A 19,623-nucleotide genomic window follows, 5' to 3' on the forward strand; every position below is an offset into this window, starting at 1 on the left:
CATTTCACAGTAAGGTCTACACTTGTTGTATTCAGCGCATGTGACAAATACAATTATTTGATTATATGAGCAACAGTATATGAACAACCACTACCAGGAATGATCAGCTACAGAAATGTGCATGTAGTGGAGGGTTGGACAAACTACTTAACACAAGTGTATGCAGACAGAACCAACAAGCAAACAAACAATACACACAGTATGTTGGTTGAAGATCATAAGTGATTGTGATCCTCCATCTGTGAGTACATATAGAACTGCCTGAGCCCACAGGATGCAGTCACTCAACATTCAGGATGACTACCGTCACTGACTCCTCCTTACAGGGAAGCAAGAGGTCAGTCTCGCGCGCGGGCACACGCACACACACACACACACACACACACACACACACACACACACACACACACACACACACACACACACACACACACACACACACACACACACACACACACACACACACAATTAACAGCATGTGTTACGTTCCCCAGCAAGAAAACCAAATTATCTTTCTCAAACAGAAGGGGAAACCAATAAAGTCACCGACAATCAAAACGAAACAGGTGGGTTTTTAGGAGAGGTTCTGAAAGACACTGTCCACTGACAATTGACTAGTAACAACAACTGGAACCTAAAAGACACCCACCATGAGCGCCCACTAAACTTGTCCAAGAAGAGGCAAACAGAAAAACCAAAACCAAACTTAAAGACAGAAATTAAACCAAATTTAAGGCAAAACAAAAACATGGAAGATCAGATAAAGGATTGTTTGTCTAGACATCACAATAGTGCACACCAACTAAAGGTGTTAACCTTCCACATCTCTCAAGACAACAGGAGCACAGGGCCAGCCACTCTTAAATAGCACCTGGGCCAGCACAGGCGAAACAAATTCCCACTAATGAGATAAGGCATGCCCTTTGTGCTAACGAGCTATACATGCTAAAGTACAACCTCAAAACATAAATGGAAAAACCAAAACCTGTAACACATGTCTTCCAGGTGTTTACAGCATCACAGACTCTGTTCTGCCGCTCTGAGAAGTTTGACGTTCTCAACTGGAATGTACTATGTTAGAGGTGTGTAGAGATCCAGAGGGAGTCACTGCCCCCTGAAGAGAGTGACTTTTTGTAACCTGAGTCCTGAGGTGGCTGACACCCTGCAGCTAATTAGAGGGGTGGAGATGACACAGGTTAACACTGGAAACACACACCCCATTCACTTCTGTTGCCCAACACTGATTTAAGGTGGTTTGAGGATCTCTGGGCAATATTCTGTAAATTACGTAGTAGGGCAGACACAGTTATATTTAATACTTTGCCATCAATTCTGTTTTACTGTTCAGTTGGATAGACTATATTTTCAGCTTGCGGAAAATGTGTATGTTGTGTTTAAGTGGGGTTCTCTCTCTCTCTCACCCACGTATAGAATATTGACCTTTCTTATTGCCAAGCTATTTGAGAGGGCTCTGCTAAAGGCCAGGAGTCACAGGGAGCGGCACCCTAACATGAATACACCACTGAGAGTATGTTTATGAAGCTCACATATTTATTTACACACACACAGAGTCCCTGTCAATGTGAGAGCAGCTATTTCCACCAAGGTCTCTAAGGCTCAGTGCCTTGAGGGTAACATACGCTAGTTCAGGTTTAGCCAGTCAATCTCTGGTGTAAAATGTCATACGGAATGACATTGTGCCGCTTTTTCTCTGGACACAGCCAGACAGAGAGATGGGCCTGGTGAGGGTGGATGGAGAGTATAACTTTCCTTACTGCTATCATTTAAAGGACCACTGACCTCAATTAGGATGGCAAGCCATTACGTCCTTCTAAGCCAAAAGTGAAATTCCTAAATATGTCTCTGTATATGGATGGAATGTGAGAAGTACTGTATATGATGACATTCACTCAGTTAGCAAACAAGTGACAAAAAGTTCTCTTACAAGTTACTTGTCAACACCATTATTACTATATTCCAATTATGTTTGATTTATAAAAGACACAGTTAATACTTATAGCAAATACCCACCATCAATATTTATATACAAAGTATGATGCACATACACATTGACACACTTTCTTCGTCCTAGCCTTGCGACCTCAGTCTCTCCGTCCTCAGAAAGACAATGAAATAGCCTAGTTCAGGGGGATTTCAGAGTACTAGTAATAACATGCCTGTAAATTAAGGAGCCTCGTTGCTTTGTTGCTTTGTTATTGTATCCAAGTGCAAAGGGGGTCCAAGTATCCCAGAGTGGATCAGAGCTCTCACACTCTGCTGCTCGTCGTCAGGACGGGACTTATAACCTTTCTGAATTACCCCTGATAGATAACGTGCAGTGATATCATGTTCTTCCTCCAGTAAATCATGACAACAGCTGCTCTATGGAGCCATGATGTTCAATTTAGGATTCTGGATGGGATCAAAGATGATTTGACAGAGGGAAAAATACATGAAAGCTGGCAGTGAGAGTTGTCTTATCCTAAACCTTTTCCTCTATAGGGGCTACCAAGGAAACCTGACTCCAACATGACATGTTGATGAAAGGGGAAAGCAATGGCTTACACACACACTTGTAGTTTTCCTCCATCTTGTAGTTCTTCCATTAAATAATGCAGCAGGGACAACTGATAAAAACATTAATCAAGGCCATCTGTAAAACTTTCCCTGAGTCCTTTACTCTGACTCTTCCATCGCTAGGTAGGAAACATTGAGCACTCACATTCCTTGCTTTCACAACGTTCTGTTGACATCCTGTGATTTATGTTGATTGTGGAAACGTTGAATAATCTTTGTTGTTGCTTCATCAAACTTGTGTGTGTGTGACAACAACAACATAGTGTTTTGGGTACATGGCTACTGTACATTCAGCAAATATGCTCTGACAACATAAATAAACAAATAGACGTGGTCATGGCATTCTTATTTTAATTGATTGAAGGCAAGTAATTCTGGAATGGAAGATTCCCATCACTGCTACTTGTGATAGCAGTGATGGGCCAGTAAACCAGTATAAACCAGAGCAGATGTCAGGGTTATTAATGTTTGGTCCTAGAAATACCCTGCGATGAGCCGGTCTGTGCTGGTCAGTGTCTACTCACTGGGGTGAGTGAGACAGACTAGTGTTAACTGAACCCTGTTTACAGGAGGAGTTATTTCTGGATGGGAAGAGCTCTCTACAGAACTGGACAGGAAGTGTTTTGTTACCCCTCAGTGTAGCTCTAACTTTTCATATCGTTTGTTGACAAGAACAATCCATCAGCCTCCCTACTTTTTGTCATACATTTCACACAAAAGCACCTTATTCACTGAGTGCTTTGAACTTTAATGAACTATAATCTCACGTTGTGCCAAATTATTCAAAAGCATGTCTTATCTTCTCCTATTTTAAACCACATCTTACCCCACAGTGAACCTAGCCCATCCTTGTTCCTGTTCTAGTGTCTGGACATTGAGTGTCCTGTATGGTCCTCCGCATAAAACAAGAGCCGCGCAGAAGACTGTGGACATGGTGGCCCTGTAAGCAACTCATAGTGTCTTAGCGCAATGATAAAGTGTATTCCCAACACTGGCTGCTCTGTTAAATGCATTGAAGTCATATAATCGTTTACAGAACTGTATTTTTTTCCAGGGCACCCAAGGTTGCTGGGAGATGGAAGGAAGGCAGCCTGAAAACAAGGCCTCCTATCTGTGCAGTCCTACCTTCCTATAGCAGGAGGAAATGCCAAAATGTCTGACTCCTAACATACCATCAGAGCTGAGCTGGAGGAATGGGCTTGGGCCCACTAAGAAAATAGATACCCTTGTCGCAAGTAGAAATTAGATATATTTGAAGTGGACCAAGAAGACCCCTTACAATCATCTCTGTTTTCATTGTCCATTTTCTGAGAAATTGGTGTCAGGCTGTTGTTGTTAAGACCACGCAGACAGAACTCTTCAGAATGAAGTGCCAGAGGGTTCTATTGCTCAGAGAAGAGCTGCAGCAGATCACTATCTGTCTCTTCCATTCCTCTCTGTGTATACAATGAAGAGATTCCATGTTATGTTTGCTGTACTTAACTGTACCAGTGTTGTTGATTTTGTAAAATAAATGATCCGAGGCTTATTAATAAAGACTCAAACTCAGTAAAACACACTCGAGTAGTAATTTAATTGTTTTTGCAATATGAACTGGTGTTTAAACAATGGTTGAAAATATTCTGACAATTCACCCATCTTCCATAAAAGAAGAACAATGTAGGCTAATTGATGAAGCACTTACTTTCAATAAGTGAATTACACCAATCAGTCATGAGAGTAGCACACCCCTTTTTAAACATAAAAAATGGAGGCATAAAAGGCTCTTGGGCACCGCAATGTGTTTAAATCAAATCAAATTATATTGGTCACATACACATGGTTAGCAGATGTTATTGCAAGTGTAATGAAAAAAAGATTGCCTTTTTGACAATATTCTTAAGCCCAAAATTAACCTACAATATATGTGTATTGATCAAACAGTGTTTATGTTATTTTCACACACTAAGAGATTTTTAAGCACTGTGAAAGGCCACCTGTTTTCTAATGTATCTGGGCACTTAAGTGCAAGTGCAACCAGGGGCGTCATGCACCCCAAAAATCTGAAAGGGCACAAAGTATGTGAGGATGGCTTTATTTTTTCAGCTTCATCAAGAGCCATAATCATTATGCTTAATTCTATGTAAAAAGAAAAATACATAATAATTCAGCATATCTAAGCGTATGCCTTGAGCTGTCTGTATTCTCCTGATTTTTTTTTTAAAGAAACTTAATATGCTTCTCTGAAAAAATCTGGGTAAAAGCTTGAAAAGAATGTGAGTCCTATTCTGTACATTTAGTTATTGTTTGATTTTCTAAAGTCTACCTACCTTGCCAGCAGGCATGCCAGCTAAGATAGTTAGCTAGCTACTCTAACTAGATTGATAGCCTGAAATGTCTTCTTGGTAGCTAGTTAGGAGGTTGGAAACCTCTCTGGGCTAGCTAAAGCCAACTTCCTAAAATTGTATTAGTATTACAGAGAAAAAACAAGGGGGCACGTGCCCCTGTGCCCCCTATGGGCATGATGCCTCTGAGTGCAACAAACTATTATCAGTTATAAATCTTTCAACTCCAAAGTGCTCTACTTGACCTAATTTGCATTTAGCTTAGTCGCAATAGCATTTGTAAAGCAATGATATTGTAATTCCATGCTCTTTATAATCTCTTATAGAAAGACAGTGGAAGGGAAGCGTGATGTGAATGACCTGTGTTCGGTGTTTCTGCACTGTTGCATAGGAGAACTCTAAAGCACCTTATTGAGAAAAAAGAAAAGAGGGGTGAAGCCATATTGGAGGTATTTTTTATTTTGCACACGTAGTCACACACACACACACACACACACACACACACACACACACACACACACACACACACACACACACACACACACACACACACACACACACACACACACACACACATGCAAACTTCCACATACACACAGGCAGTGATACTAAGCTGGTACTCTGTTCCTAAAATAGCCATAGTTGTGCACACACAAACATGCTGTCTAGACCGGTCTAGACATGCCATCGCACACATGTTGATCTTGTACATCCACACCAGACGCGATACAAGACACACAGGATGAAATATAAAAACGAACTCTGAACTCTGAATTAATTTGGAGCAGGTCGAAAAAAACATGAAACACTCATGGGCATTTAGCTAGCTAGCTTGCTGTTGCTAGCTAATTTGTCCTGGGATATAAACATTGGGTTGTTATTTCACCTGAAATGCACAGGGTCCTTATTTTCTGGATCTTTGTAGAATTTTGACCAATTTGAGTAACACAAAATTGTGTGTTCTCTACTCCGGCATTTAATCCACAGACAAAACAGAAAACCTAGTTAGTTTCTAGTAATCTCTCCTCCTTCAGTAGTGGTAATAGTAGTATTCTTCTTCTTCTTCTTCTGTGGACTTTATTTGTCGATTGGCAACCAACTTTAAGGTGCATTACCACAACCAACTGGGCTGGAGTGTGGACCTCAGTTCATCTTTCAAACACCCAAGTGGGTTTATGCTCCTAAAAACCAATGAGGAGCTGGGAGAGGTGGGATTTGCAGTGCGTCAAGCATAAAAAATAGAACCAACTTCTATTTTAGCGCCTGGCTACGCCGATGCTCGTTGACGCGAGCAAGCAGTTTAGATGAAATGATTGAAAAACATGTTCAGTACCATTCAAAAGTTTAGACACACCTACTCATTCAAGGGTTATCAGTTATTTTTACTTGCCCATCAGGTACGAAAACTCAAAATGACTATTTCAAAATGTAATATACGCTACCGGGCAAAGGTTTTAGAACACCTACTCATTCAAGGGTTTTTCTTTATTTTTACTATTTTCTGCATTGTATAATAATATTGAAGACATCAAAACTATGAAATAACACATAAGAATCATGTAGTAACCAAAATAATATTAAACAAATACAAATATATTTTAGATTCTTCAAAGTAGCCACCCTATGCCTTGATGACAGCTTTGCACACTCTTGGCGCTCTCAACCAGTTTCATGAGGTAATCACCTGGAATGCATTTCAATTAACGTGCCTTGTTAAAAGTTAATTTGTGGAATTTCTTTCCTTCTTAATGCGTTTGAGCCAATCAGTTATGTTGTGACAAGGTAGGGTGGGTATACAGAAGATTTGGTAAAAGACCAAGTCCATATTATGGCAAGAACAGCTCAAATAAGTAAAGAGACATGACAGTCCATCATTACTTTAAGACATGAAGGTCAGTCAATATGGAACATTTCAAGAACTTTTAAGTTTCTTCAAGTGCTGTCGCAAAAACCATCAAGCACTATGATGAAACTGGCTCTCATGAGGACCACCACAAGAAAGGAAGGCCCAGAGTTACCTCTGCTGCAGAGGATAAGTTCATTAGAGTTAACTGCACCTCAAATTGCAGCCCAAATAAATGCTTCACAGAGTTCAAGTTACATACTCATCTCAACTTCAACTGTTCGGATGAGACTTTGTGAATCAGGCCATCATGGTTGAATTGCACCAAAGAAACCACTACTAAAGGACACCAATAATAAGAAGACACTTGCTTGGGCCAAGAAACACTAGCAATGGACATTATACCAGTGGAAATCTGTCCAAATGTGAGATTTTTGGTTCCAACCGCCGTGTCTTCGTTATACGCAGAGTAGGTGAAGGGATGATCTCCCCATCTGGGGTTCCCACCGTGAAGCATGGAGGAGGTGTGAGGATGTGGGGGTGCTTTGCTGGGGACACTGTCTGTGATTTATTTCGAAATCAAGGCACAATGAACCAGCATGGCTACCACAGCATTCTGCAGCGATACGCCATCCCATCTGGCTTGCGCTTAGTGGGACTATCATTTATATGACAATGACCCAACACACCTCCAGTCTGTGTAAGGGCTATTTGACCAAGAAGGAGAATGATGGAGTGCTGCATCAGATGACCTGGCCTCCACAATCACCCGACCTCAACCCAATTGAGATGGTTTGGGATGAGTTGGACCGCAGAGTGAAGGAAAAGCAGCAAACAAGTGCTCAGCATATGAAGGAACTCCTTCAAGACTGTTGGAAAAGCATTCCCCATGAAGCTGGTTGAGAGAATGCCAAGAGTGTGCAAAGCTGTCATCAAGGCAAAGGGTGGCTATTTGAAGAATCTCAAATATAAAATATATAAAATATATATATATTTTTTTTTTAATAAATATACTTTTTTGGTTACTACATGATTTTTTGGTTACTACATGATTCCATATGTGTTATTTCATAGTTTTGACATCTTCACTATTATTCTACAATGTAGAAAAAAGTAAAATATAAAGAAAAACCCTTGAATGAGTAGGTGTGTCCAAACTTTTGACTGGTACTGTATGTGTACATTTATTTTGCAACGCTCGAGCGCGCAACGCAAGCAGTGTGGTCAGCATGTACATTAAGGTCTAGATTCAATCAGATCAAGCATTAACCGATAGCAGACACTCTCACAAAGTAGATGTTTTGGAGGTGTTGGAAGTGGTGTTGGAGGTAGTACTGCATTGGAGTGGTAAAATCAGTGAGCAGCTGCTCTTGCAATCATTGTCTCGAAGCCACACCCCCACTCGCGTTAAGAAGTTCAGAATGTGAAAGTGTAGGCTATATAGAAATAATTGCCAATGTCCGCTTTAGGTATAATCCTGGGAGCCATTTGTGGATTTAACAGCTCTAATGCAGTTCCACTTCTGACACCTTCAAAACAATGCTATGTGGATGTTGGCTAAAGCGGATCTGATTGACTAGAGCCCTGACTCACCTCTAAGCCAAGGTGAATCCTGACACTGGTCACCAACACAACAAGGCTCAAGCCAAGGGAATTCATATGTACTGTGGTTTACTGAAATTACACTGAACAAAAATATAAATGCAACATGTAAAGTGTTTTATATTTTATGAGCTGAAATAAAAGCTCCCAGAAAAGTTCCATACTCACAAAAAGCTTACTTCTCTCAAATGTTGTGAACAAATTTGTTTACATCCCTGTTGGTGAGCAGTTTTCCTTTGCCAAGACAATCCATCCAACTGACAGGTGTGGCATATCAAGAAGCTGAATAAACAGCATGATCATTACACAGGCGCACCTTGTGCTGGGGACAATAAAAGGCCACTCTAAAATGTGCAGTTTGGTCACACAATGCCACAAATGTCTCAAGCTTGCAATTGGCATGCTGACTGCAAGAATATCCACCAGAGCTGTTGCCAGAGAATTGAATGTTAATTTCTCTACAATAAGCTGCCTCCCAACATTGTTTTAGAGAATTTGACAATACTTCAAACTGTCCTCACAACCGCAGACCATGTGTAACCTCGCCTGCCCAGGATCTCCACATCCAGGTTCTTCACCTGTGGGATCGTCTGAGACCAGCCACTCAGACAGCTGATGAAACTGTGGGTTTGCATGACTGAAGAATTCTGCACAAACTATCAGAAATCATCTCAGGGAACCTCATCTGTGTGCTCGTCGTACTCAACAGGGTCTTGACTTGACTGCAGTTAGGCATCGTAACTGACTTCAGTGGGCAAATGCTCACCTTTGATAGTCACTGGCACACTGGAGAAGTGTGCTCTTCACGGATGAATCCCAGTCTCAACTGTACAGCGCAGATGGCAGACTGCGTGTATGGCGTCGTGTGGCCGAGCGGTTTGCTGATATCCGTGTTGTAAGGACACTGCCCCATGGTGGCGGTGGGGTTACGGTATGGGCAGATATAAGCTATGGACAACGAACACAATTGCATTTTATTGATGGTAATTTGAAAGCACAGATATACAGTGACGAGATCCTGAGGCCCATTGTCTTGCCATTCATCCGCCGCCATCATCTCAGCAGGTTTCAGTATGTTTGGGATGCTCCGGATCGACGCGTACGACAGCGTGTTCCAGTTCCCGCCAATATCCAGCAACTTCGCACAGCCATTGAAGAGGAGTGGGACAACATACAGAACATGTGTCGCGCTGATTGAGGCAAATGGTGGTCACACCAGATACTGACTGGTTTTCTGATCCACGCCCCTACCTTTTTTTAAGGTATCTGTGAGCAACAGATGCATATCTGTATTCCTAGTCATGTGAAATCCATAGATTTATTTAAATTGACTCATTTCCTTATATGAACTGTAACTCAGTAAAATCTTTGAAATTGTTGCATGTTGCGTTTATATTTTTGTTCAGTGTAAATGTACAGGTCTTATCTCAGACATTAACCATATGCTTATCTCCAGAGTCTCTCTAGTTGTCTGTCTCTCCTTTCCTTAAGTTCACTCCACCTTGTTTACAGTCTGTCTGTCTTGCTACCAGTGCCTCTACAAGCAGAGAAAAACACCTCTCTTTGGAAGCTTGAATTCAAGATGGTTGGATTTCTTCTTGCTCCCTCTAAAGCCATTTACAGGTTAAAAGATCATGGTGAGGGAACCGGAAGGATAAACTATAAAACACTTTTGAGGGTAAAATATTGTAAGTTTTGAAACTTAATAGTAATGTCAAACATGTAGAAAACGTTTAGTGGTTTTTCTAAGTGGTGATCAGAATCACTCGATTACACCCCATCTGATTTAGAATTGCATTTGATTTTTTGATTTTTTCCCTTCCAATTCAAATTATTAATAGTGAGTAGATTTCATTTGACAAGACATGATACACATACTTTTGTGCCCTATCATAAACACATTCAAATATAGCCATCCTTAGCATTGTATTGGAGGATTGCCTTGTTAACCACAAGAACTCCCTCAGTAACAAACCACTAGCTTTAAATGTGGTTCAAAAGAACATGGCATTACAGGAAACAATAGGTATAATGTTTTTTTCTAGATACATACTCTACATGTTGAACATGTTTTAAGACTGCAACATTAACCATAACAATAGAGGATATATTAGCATTGTTCCATATTTTTGTATAGTATCTCAGGCAAAAAGACATCCCTATTCTGTGGTACAGGTTAGTACAAAAATATAACGGGAAATTAATATAACATATTCTTAAAAAGAAGCAGAGAGACATTTGAAAATGGGTAACAAATGCTATTAAAACTTTTTTATATATATATGCAGTGGTTATAATTTGTACTCTTATCACAATTGTAGGCATAGCAATTCATGAATCACATCAAATAACATCACCTTACAGTTCGTTGCAACTGATTGACTGGTGTGTGACTTAATATGGGGAGTATTATAATAAAAATATCTCATTTGAATCAGAAATCATCTTCATTAGATTCAAGATAGACTGTGGCAACTCTTTTCTTATGAGTGACCTTCAGTGGGGGATCCTGTCCTTGGCCGTTATTCACATCCATCTGGAAGGTGAATGGCTTCTCAGTGACATCAGTTGAGGACTCGCCTCCCTGTCCCTCACTGCTAGTCACCCAGCACATCTCCTTTGTGTCCAAGGTGTATCCTCCCTCTGCTCCAAGGTTGGAGGAGCGTAGAGCCGCCATGATCTGCTCCTCAGATACATCATCCCCCTGCTCCCCCAGCTGCCCAGAGTCCTCTAGAGTTGTTGAGCTCTTGAGCTCTGCCACAATAGTCATGGTTCCGTTGTCAGAGGACTGGTGTACTTTTTTTATGTCCACAGATATGATCTGAGGACTATCACTGCCGCCTCTTGTGAGGAGAGCCAACTCTTCTTTCAGGCTCCCTGACACTGTTCCTTGGAGCTGCTCTAGGGCTCCCCTCAGCTGCTCTTTGGGGTGTAAAGTTTCCTCTCTCAGGTATCCAAGCATTGACTCCTGCACTGTGGGGGAGACACGAATGGTCTCCTCTTCAATGATGCACTCTGAGTAACTCTTTTGGGCCAAGGAGTGGTCATCTTTCATGTACTGGCTGTCCGATGCAGGTCTGTAACTATCGCTTTCCTCGACAAAAATTCTGTTCTTTGAGACTTCCCCCTCCTGGTAGTACCTTTCATCTGAAAAGTCGTCCACCATTCGTCCACCACTGGAGGGTCGTTCACCATGTCCATATGATGCTATACCACCACCCTCCTCAGGCTCTGACAGATTTCCATCAGGTGTGGAGACGAAATACTCTTGAGACTCTTGGTTGTGGCTGTAGTATGGAGATTCACTATCTCTGAAGTCTTCCTGGACCTTCACAGATCCACCATTACTACCATAGTTTGCTGCTGTCATGGAGGTTTTCATTACTTCAGCACCACTCTCATTGTATTTGGTGCCGTGAGGGTCATTCTCTAGTTCTTCAATCTGAAAGAACATTGAAGAGGGCTGGGAGAACTTGGGTGTATACTTCTCCTCAAACTCGTACTCCTTGTCAATGTAACCCTCCACTGGTTCCTCGATGATCTCCACATTGACAGTCTTGTTTCCCATGTCCTCTCCTCCATGCAGCCCAAGGCTGAGCAGATTCTGAATCATGTGTCCTGTTGAAGTGCCCTTGATATCCTCCAGTGACACGTGTTTCACTCCCTTGCTGAGAAGTTCCTCCAGTGCAGAGTCCTCTGACATATCCAGCTCCTCCTGCACCTTGGACTCCAGGATAATCTGTGTCTTTGTTGACCCGTCCTCCTTCTCCGTTTTCTCCACATGGTAAGTGATCTTGGAGTCTGGAGATGAGCTGCAGACCTTTCGATCCAAACCAGCAGGTTTCATGACCTTCTCAATGAGTTCCTCCATAGACACAGAGTCTAGGACCATCTTATCACTTGTCGTGGTTGCTGTAATGCTGCCATATTTGGCATGCATCTTGATATTCTGAAGACCAAATGCATCTCCTCTCACCTCTCTTTCATCTTGCCTCTCTGCTTTCTTTTTGCTGTCCTCCTCTGTGTTTCTGCTAAGACTCATCATTGGTGGTGACACTATTCTTACTGATTTGGGGTCAGCAGTGGTTGAGGCAATGGGACTGGACGTGTTTGCTGTGCCTCGAGAATGGTCAAGAGAATCCTTAGCTGAGTGTTGTGACACCTCTTTGATTCTCACACTCCTCTCCTCCTGAGCATCTATATTTTTCTTGTCCGTACTCTGGGCCACAGGTTTAACGGTAGTGGAGGAAGAGCTTGAGGATGCAGACTGGGATTTAGTGAATAAGACCATGTCCCTTCTGGCGGTAGGACTCTGATTCCTGTTGTAGCTGCTGCCTTTGACTGAGATAGGAATGACCCTGGAAGGACTGGTGCGACCATATTGAAATGGAACAGGTGATCTTCTCAAGCTTGAGGTTGGCTCCATGTATTTCACATCCAGATGTTTCCTTACATCCTGTCTAGTTGATGTGAAAACTCTTGGTTTGTACTGTTGTGGAGGCATCATCTTAATATCTGAGGTGGAGAGTGAAGCACCAAATGAATGTTGTTATAAATTGGGAAATGTCTATCACTGCATATACACTGAGTGTATAAAACATTATGGACACCTTGCTAATATGATGTTGCACCCCTCCTTTTGCCCTCAGAACTGCCTCAATTCATCAGGGCATCGACTCTACAAGGTGCCGAAAGTGTTCAACAGGAATGCTGGCCCATGTTGACTCCAATGCTTTCCACAGTTGTGTCAAATTGGCTGGATGTCCTTTGGGTGGTGGACCATTCTTGATACACACAGGAAAAACCCGTGAAAAGTGTGAAAAACCCAGCAGCGTTGCAGTTCTTGAAACAAACCGGTGCGCCTCGTTTCTACTATCATACCCCTTTCAAAGGCACTTAAATATTTGTCTTGCCCATTCACCCTCTGAATGGCACACATACACAATCCATATCTAAATTGCCTCAAGGCTTTGAAATCTTTCTTTAACCTGTCTCCTCCCCTTCATCTATACTGATTGAAGTGGATTTAACAAGTGACATCAATAAGGGATCATAGCTTTTCCCTGGATTCAGCTGATCAGTCTATGTCATGGAAAGAGAAGGTGTCCATGATATTGTGTTCACTCAGTGTATATACAGGTAACTGACAAAATCATGGAAATATGAGGAATACAAAGTATATTGAAAGCAAATGCTTCCACACAGATGTGGTTCCTCAGTTAATTAAGCAATTAACATCCTATCATGCTTAGGGTCATGTTTAAAAACTGCAGGGCAGGCCATTATTTTGGCTACCATAGCTATTCCCCTATAGGATGGCAATTCCCCCCATCCACAGTCCATGAGTGGTCGCTGAATGGTTTGATGAGCATGAAAACTATATAAACCATATGCCATGGCCTTCTCAGTCACCAGATATCAACCCAATTGAACACTGTTCTGGGTCGTGTTGACCAAAGTCCTATTAAGACACTTTATCTTGATGTTTCCTTTACTTAGGAAAGTACCCGTATATACAGTAAGTTTGTAGAATTGAGTAAAACAAATAAATGCTACCAAAAGGATGTAAGCCATAGAAAAAATGTCTAAAGTAAATTTACTCTCAAATGTATATAGTAACACAAACGTCCCGGCCTAAAGTACGACTTATTTGAAAGTTATGTACAATACCTATGACTCTTGACTGCAGATGTTGCTGATGCTCTCCTTCAATAAGTGCCCTATAGAGAAACAAAAACAAAATGGCATTAAAACCAAGGGTACATACATGGCAATGGAATTATTTGATTTGTTTTCTTAAGGCAATATTGCTTCTTCAAAATTAAGCAACGGTTTGTTTTCACACAAATACAATCACCTCACAGGAGGATGCTGGTCTTTCTGCCCTGCCATCTCAAACCTTAAATAAAACACAGAGGTAGGCTACCAAACGATGAACACAACCCATGTATCTGGCCATATACAGAAAAGAACAGAGGTCAACAAGAACACTTTACCACAACAGAACAAAAGACATCTAACAACAAACATACTGTACCAGTAAAGTTGAACAGCTCACCTACCTCGGCAAAGTAATGGCTCCACAAAATAAGCGTTGTAAAACAAAAGCTACCTTATGAGACTTTGCTATAACCCCTGTGAAAGTCCCCGGTGTGTCTCCCGAAAGGCTGACCTAAAAATAACAGCTACAATGTGCTGCTGTCTGCTCTCTACTATGGATTCTAATGTGTACACAGGCACGCACACTAAGAGACAGACCAGCTTTCCCGCTAACTCTTCAAGGAAGACATTTTTCCAAATATTTTAAACAAAATGCAGATTTACCAGCCTAAGTAGGCTTACAAGAGAGCTCCATAAAGAGCCTAGGGAGACCAGGAAATATTATGTAAATAATATCCTTTATATAGGCCACAGACCAGATGACAAAAAGAGAGACCCCGGAAGAGACCAAAAAGAGACTAGTGTTTGTATTAGATTTCTGAATTAAGCAATAATACATGAGAAGCCATGTGTTTTACTATTACATTTTTATCATGGCTGTGATGTAGTCATAGCCACGAGGCGAAGCATGGTAAAGACATGGATATCAAACATGGTAAAGGGCTAACGCACTGCATCTCAGTGCTTGAGGCGTCACTACAGTCACCCTGGTTCGATTCCAGGCTGTATCACATCTGGCCGTGATTGGGAGTCCCATAGTGAGGAGCACAATTGGCCCAGCGTCGTCCGAGTTTGGCCGGTATAGGCAGTCATTGTAAATAAGAAGTTGTTCTTAACTGACTTAACTAGTTAAATAAAGGCTAAATTTAAAATAAATAAAATAAAGCAGGATAACAAGTCTGAAGCAAGTGAGTATTGACATGGCTATTTAATCTTAAATGCCATTGCTTGATATAACCATGTGCATGGATTGCACTAGTGGTGTGGGACTAAACTTGCCTCTGTTATGATAATATTGAAGTGTTCTTGAAGTGATCCAATGTGAATTGTAGTGACATGGTATTAGTCTGCCATTGTCATATCAGGGCTCAACAAGACAAATCACTTTAATAGTTTTTTTCTAACAGAGATATAAATAGCAAATATTTCCTGTTCACCTAAGACCAAACTGTTTAGGTCTTGGCTGTTTACAAATGAGCAAAATATCCCTACAGATATCACACTGTGGATAACATAGGAGTTAATATTAGAGAAGGCTCTCTGGAGGAATGCTAAATGCCCCTGCCAAATGGGAGGGCAGCAGAGCAGTTGCTTTGCAGCTACAGTGAAGGGTGAAATCACTATAAATACATTTCAAGTCCAACAACACTGCAGCATTGAACAGTCAGTGTTTGGCCTAACATGACAGAATCAAATCAAATTTCTGGTTCGACACGCAAAACCGATGTATTACTATACTGTAAAGGCTGCTTTGTAATTCTATGGTACTTTTAAGCTGCAATAATAAACTGACTGTATTTACAAAAGCACTACACCACAATTCTCTCAGCATTTCCTCAGAATCAGCATTTTCAGCCACCTCCACTGATTTCCAAAGATACTATAGTAAAAATGGGCACTACACAAGCTCTAAACCATGAGGCAGAATAATGTAACATGACATTTTTAACTGTGCTTGGATCATGTGGAAAGTAAGGTTGTCAGTACTATGTCTTGGTAACTACATTTGGTTGCATAACAGCAATCTCTGCTAAAAGTCTCTATAGTGGCCTCTATAGAACTCAGAAAGGACTTGCAGTACAGAAGAAGACCTACCTGTAGTAAGCCACCTCCATGCCCAGATCCATCTTGACCTGCAGTAGCTGCTGGTGGTCTCTGACCTTTTCTGCCATGGTGTTGGCCAACATTTTCCGCTCCCGCTCCAACTGATCAATAATCACCTGCAAAGAGACAATGGAATGTAATTGTGAGCATGTGCATTGTCTTCTATCCTGTCATACATTTTTCTCAAATACTGTTATGAGACTATAATTATAGGGTCGGTCTATATGGATTACATATCAATATATTTATTACATTGCTCATTACATATTGCAATATCAGATGTAGGGAATTCAGATGAGAGGTGGTACCCTGAATACGAATATAAACCCATCTTTCAGGCCACAATTTACTGTCCAGATGTGTCTCTCTAATGTACCCATATGATCATTCATTGTACTACGTGTCAGTTTCAATAAGGTATTTTGGTTCACCATCTAACCCTCTTCGTTTCTCCCTCAGGAGGTAACCGATCCAATGGTATTGAGTGTGTACAGGTGAATTTGGCACTGCTGTTTGTGTTGTACACCTGTTCTAAAGGCCCTTGAGACACCTTTCCTAGTCAACTCTCATTTAAAGGATAAGCAGGATGGACTGGCTGAATCATGGGTGATCCCTCAAACGCATCAGACTAAACAGCTAGGTAAACAACTGTCCCTTTAAGTCTAGTCTGATGTTCACATATGGCAGGGCTCCCCAACTGGCAGCCCGCAGGCAAAATTTGGCCCGTGGGTGGTTTTATTTGGTTTTCTGAGCTAAAAATAAGTGGGTTAGGGTTAAGTGATTTTAATTTTGGGATTCTTTTCTCAAGTATTTACATGCATAATAAAGAGACGTCATCTTATAAGCAAGGTTTAAAATTATTATGTTTTAGTCAAATATTATATCTGTTTGGGCTTCTTGCGGTCAATTTGCAGTCTACAAATTATTCGTAATTATGTTCCGGCCCCCTGACCACTCAACAAAAAAAACGGTCCCCGGCTGAATCTAGTTGATGATCCCTGACATATGCATCCCACTGAATGAGTGGCAGGTTCAATTTCAAACCCATTTCCAGGAATTTGAAGATTATTTTGAACAATTAGACATCACTTAAGAGTTTATGACAACATTATGCATGATGTACCTTGAAATTATTTTGGAAATGTGCATGGGAGTAAAATGCTTGATCTGCTTGGTAGGGCTCCATCGTTAGTAGGACACTGAGGATTAGTCTCTGTGACAGCTAATTGGTTTAAGTGGCTGGTACAGCTAACAGCCGTAATATGTTTGGCCATTCAATCCTTTTAGTCTGGCCTAAAACACTGAACTGGTGCAGAATGCATTTTTCTCTGTAGTTATGGGGGAAGTTATGGACCTTCCACCACCCTGGGGTTGCCATTTTAATGGCACAGGCCTATAAATCAAAGCTGCTGAGATTATTTTCAAGATTTATTGGCTTCAAAACCATCGACCAAGTGTTGATATCATCTATAAGAGGCTGATCCCAGTGGATGGATGGTAGGCAGTGGGTGTGATACAACCAAATGTCACTCCTCACTGTGGTCCCAACAAGCCTGTCAGGAAACAGGTGCTGCTTGATAGTTTATATGGAGTTGTTGTGCTCATTTAGAATCGCAAAGTAGTACAAGGCCCCTCCAAGTAGGAAAGTGATACTTCACAAGGAGGTGTGGCTCATGTATCAATTTCTCAGTTCCTGCAGTAACCTTTGCTCCATTTTTAATTCCTGTGGGCCAATGTGATTGAAGTACATGCACAAATATATGCACATGTTGTGTCGTTTAAACATAACTTTGAACCATACTGTGAACATTATCATTGAAGAAATATCTGATCAATAAATTCAGTCATATAATGAAATTTCATAGCAGTATAATTTATTATAAGGAGGTAAAAGATCCATCTCACTCATCATAATAATTATGCATCATAGTATAAAATATGATCATGAGAAATAACTAAAAAAACGAACTAAAAAAACGATGTTTGAGACTGCAGCAATTTAATTTACTATGGAGTAACAATACTGCTCTTTCTCCTAAAATAGTGGGTGTGGCACCTAGAGGAGGAGGCAGTCATCTCTAATGGAAAGTGCGCAGCACCAATCATGTTGTAGAAATGCATGCATTTCATGATCCATGAACAGAACCAAAAATAACACCTTTTTGTTTGTCATTGTTATGACTTTTGTATATATACTGTCAAAAGACAGACACTGAATGGTGTCTAAACATGGGATGCAAACCCTATTAGCTGACCTGATACTGGGTGATGTCCCCGTGGAAGTTCTCCTGCATGTATATGAGCTGTTCCTCCAGGTGTATTTGAATCTGACCTTGCTTTTCAGCCTCTTTACGTAATTTGTCAAACTCTGAGGCATACTGCATCTTTTCCCTTTGGAGATCATCCAGCCTCGTCTGGTCCGCTTTGATCGATTCCTCCATATCTTCGACCTTCCTTCGATACATCTCTAAGGAGTCCGTCCATCCTTCGGACTGGCTGAGGGCATAATGATGCATCTCTTCCATCGAGACCGCTGGAGGACCATGGTACCTTTGGGTAACAATAGGTCGTGAATGCATCTGGCTCCGGAGCTTGGTCATTTCTTGTCTATGTGCATCCTCAATGAATTTGTACTCGTTCTCAAGCTGGAACAGACGTTCTTCAAGTTCCCCATTGGTCTGTTGAGCTTTATGAAGCTGCTTCTCGCAACCTTTCATCTCTCCACCTATGTCTTTGCATACCACCTGCTCCTCACAACACATCAACTGTAACATCTGAAACTCTTGCCAAAGCTTCTCTCGTTCAGTCTCGGCTCGGGACTTTTCAAAAGATAGTTGCCCTGCCATTCTCCTCAGGTCCCGCATTTCGGCCATACATTGGTTGTCCCATTCCACTGTCTTCTCTTGTCTTTTCTTGTTTATTTCAGTTATGAGGATTGCATTGTCATGCTCCAACTGCATTGTTCTTGACAGGTACTGGCCCAGTCTGTTGTTGAGCTCCTGTAATTGATGTTTTTCGGATTCAACGCTTCTCCCGAATTGTAACATCTTGTCATTTACAAATGTTACTCCTTCGGTTCTTTATATTTCAGTACGGAGAAAATGTTCTTCTGGTCTTATTTGCGAGTGCGTCTGGGAGCAGAGCTCTGATGCAACTCAGCATGAGGGCTTGACTTGTTAAGTGCAGAAGGTGGGCGGAGGCTTAATCATGGCTTCCAGCGTCCCGTTATGCTGGCAGATGTTAGTGGGTTGAAATTCTTCTTTGCTTTTCCTATGGTGGGTTATAGCTCTACCAAGTGGAGGGAAATTTACAATGCAACCGTACACCCGTTCCAACAGAGACAGTTGACTACACCCTACAAATAAAATAAAATCAAAATGTAACAATTTTTTGAAAACAAACTATTCTTGATTACACTTCACAGATAAAATTGTATTCATTGGTAGGGATTCTAATTTCTGCACGTACAGAATATGTCTGACTCATCTGCCTGCTTAAAATGGAGAGTATCAG

The 19,623-nt window shown here is 41.3% G+C and overlaps 1 protein-coding gene across 1 annotated transcript; it reads right to left on the minus strand.

Moving 5' to 3' along the window:
* Window positions 1-5,389: 5,389 nt before the first annotated feature.
* On the minus strand, window positions 5,390-19,269 carry LOC129867072 (synemin-like). The gene is made up of 4 exons (XM_055940229.1): window positions 18,366-19,269; window positions 16,102-16,226; window positions 14,017-14,066; window positions 5,390-12,861 (listed from the first exon to the last, which is right to left on the minus strand). The coding sequence occupies exons 1-4, from the start codon at window positions 19,155-19,157 to the stop codon at window positions 10,781-10,783; spliced, it is 3,048 nt and encodes a 1,015-aa protein (XP_055796204.1). The 5' UTR covers window positions 19,158-19,269; the 3' UTR covers window positions 5,390-10,780.
* Between the last annotated feature and the right edge of the window lie 354 nt (window positions 19,270-19,623).

The sequence above is a fragment of the Salvelinus fontinalis genome, chromosome 12, assembly GCF_029448725.1.
Source record: "Salvelinus fontinalis isolate EN_2023a chromosome 12, ASM2944872v1, whole genome shotgun sequence".
Lineage (NCBI taxonomy): Eukaryota > Metazoa > Chordata > Actinopteri > Salmoniformes > Salmonidae > Salvelinus > Salvelinus fontinalis.

Excerpts from the sequence above, each read along its gene's own strand:
- LOC129867072 (XM_055940229.1), bottom strand. The coding sequence starts at position 19,157 with ATGTTACAATTCGGGAGAAGCGTTGAATCCGAAAAACATCAATTACAG. Across the intron at positions 14,067-16,101 it reads ATGGAGGTGGCTTACTACAG|GGCACTTATTGAAGGAGAGC; the intron begins GTAGGTCTTCTT and ends GTTTCTCTATAG. Across the intron at positions 12,862-14,016 it reads TCTGCAGTCAAGAGTCATAG|ATATTAAGATGATGCCTCCA; the intron begins GTATTGTACATA and ends TCTCCACCTCAG.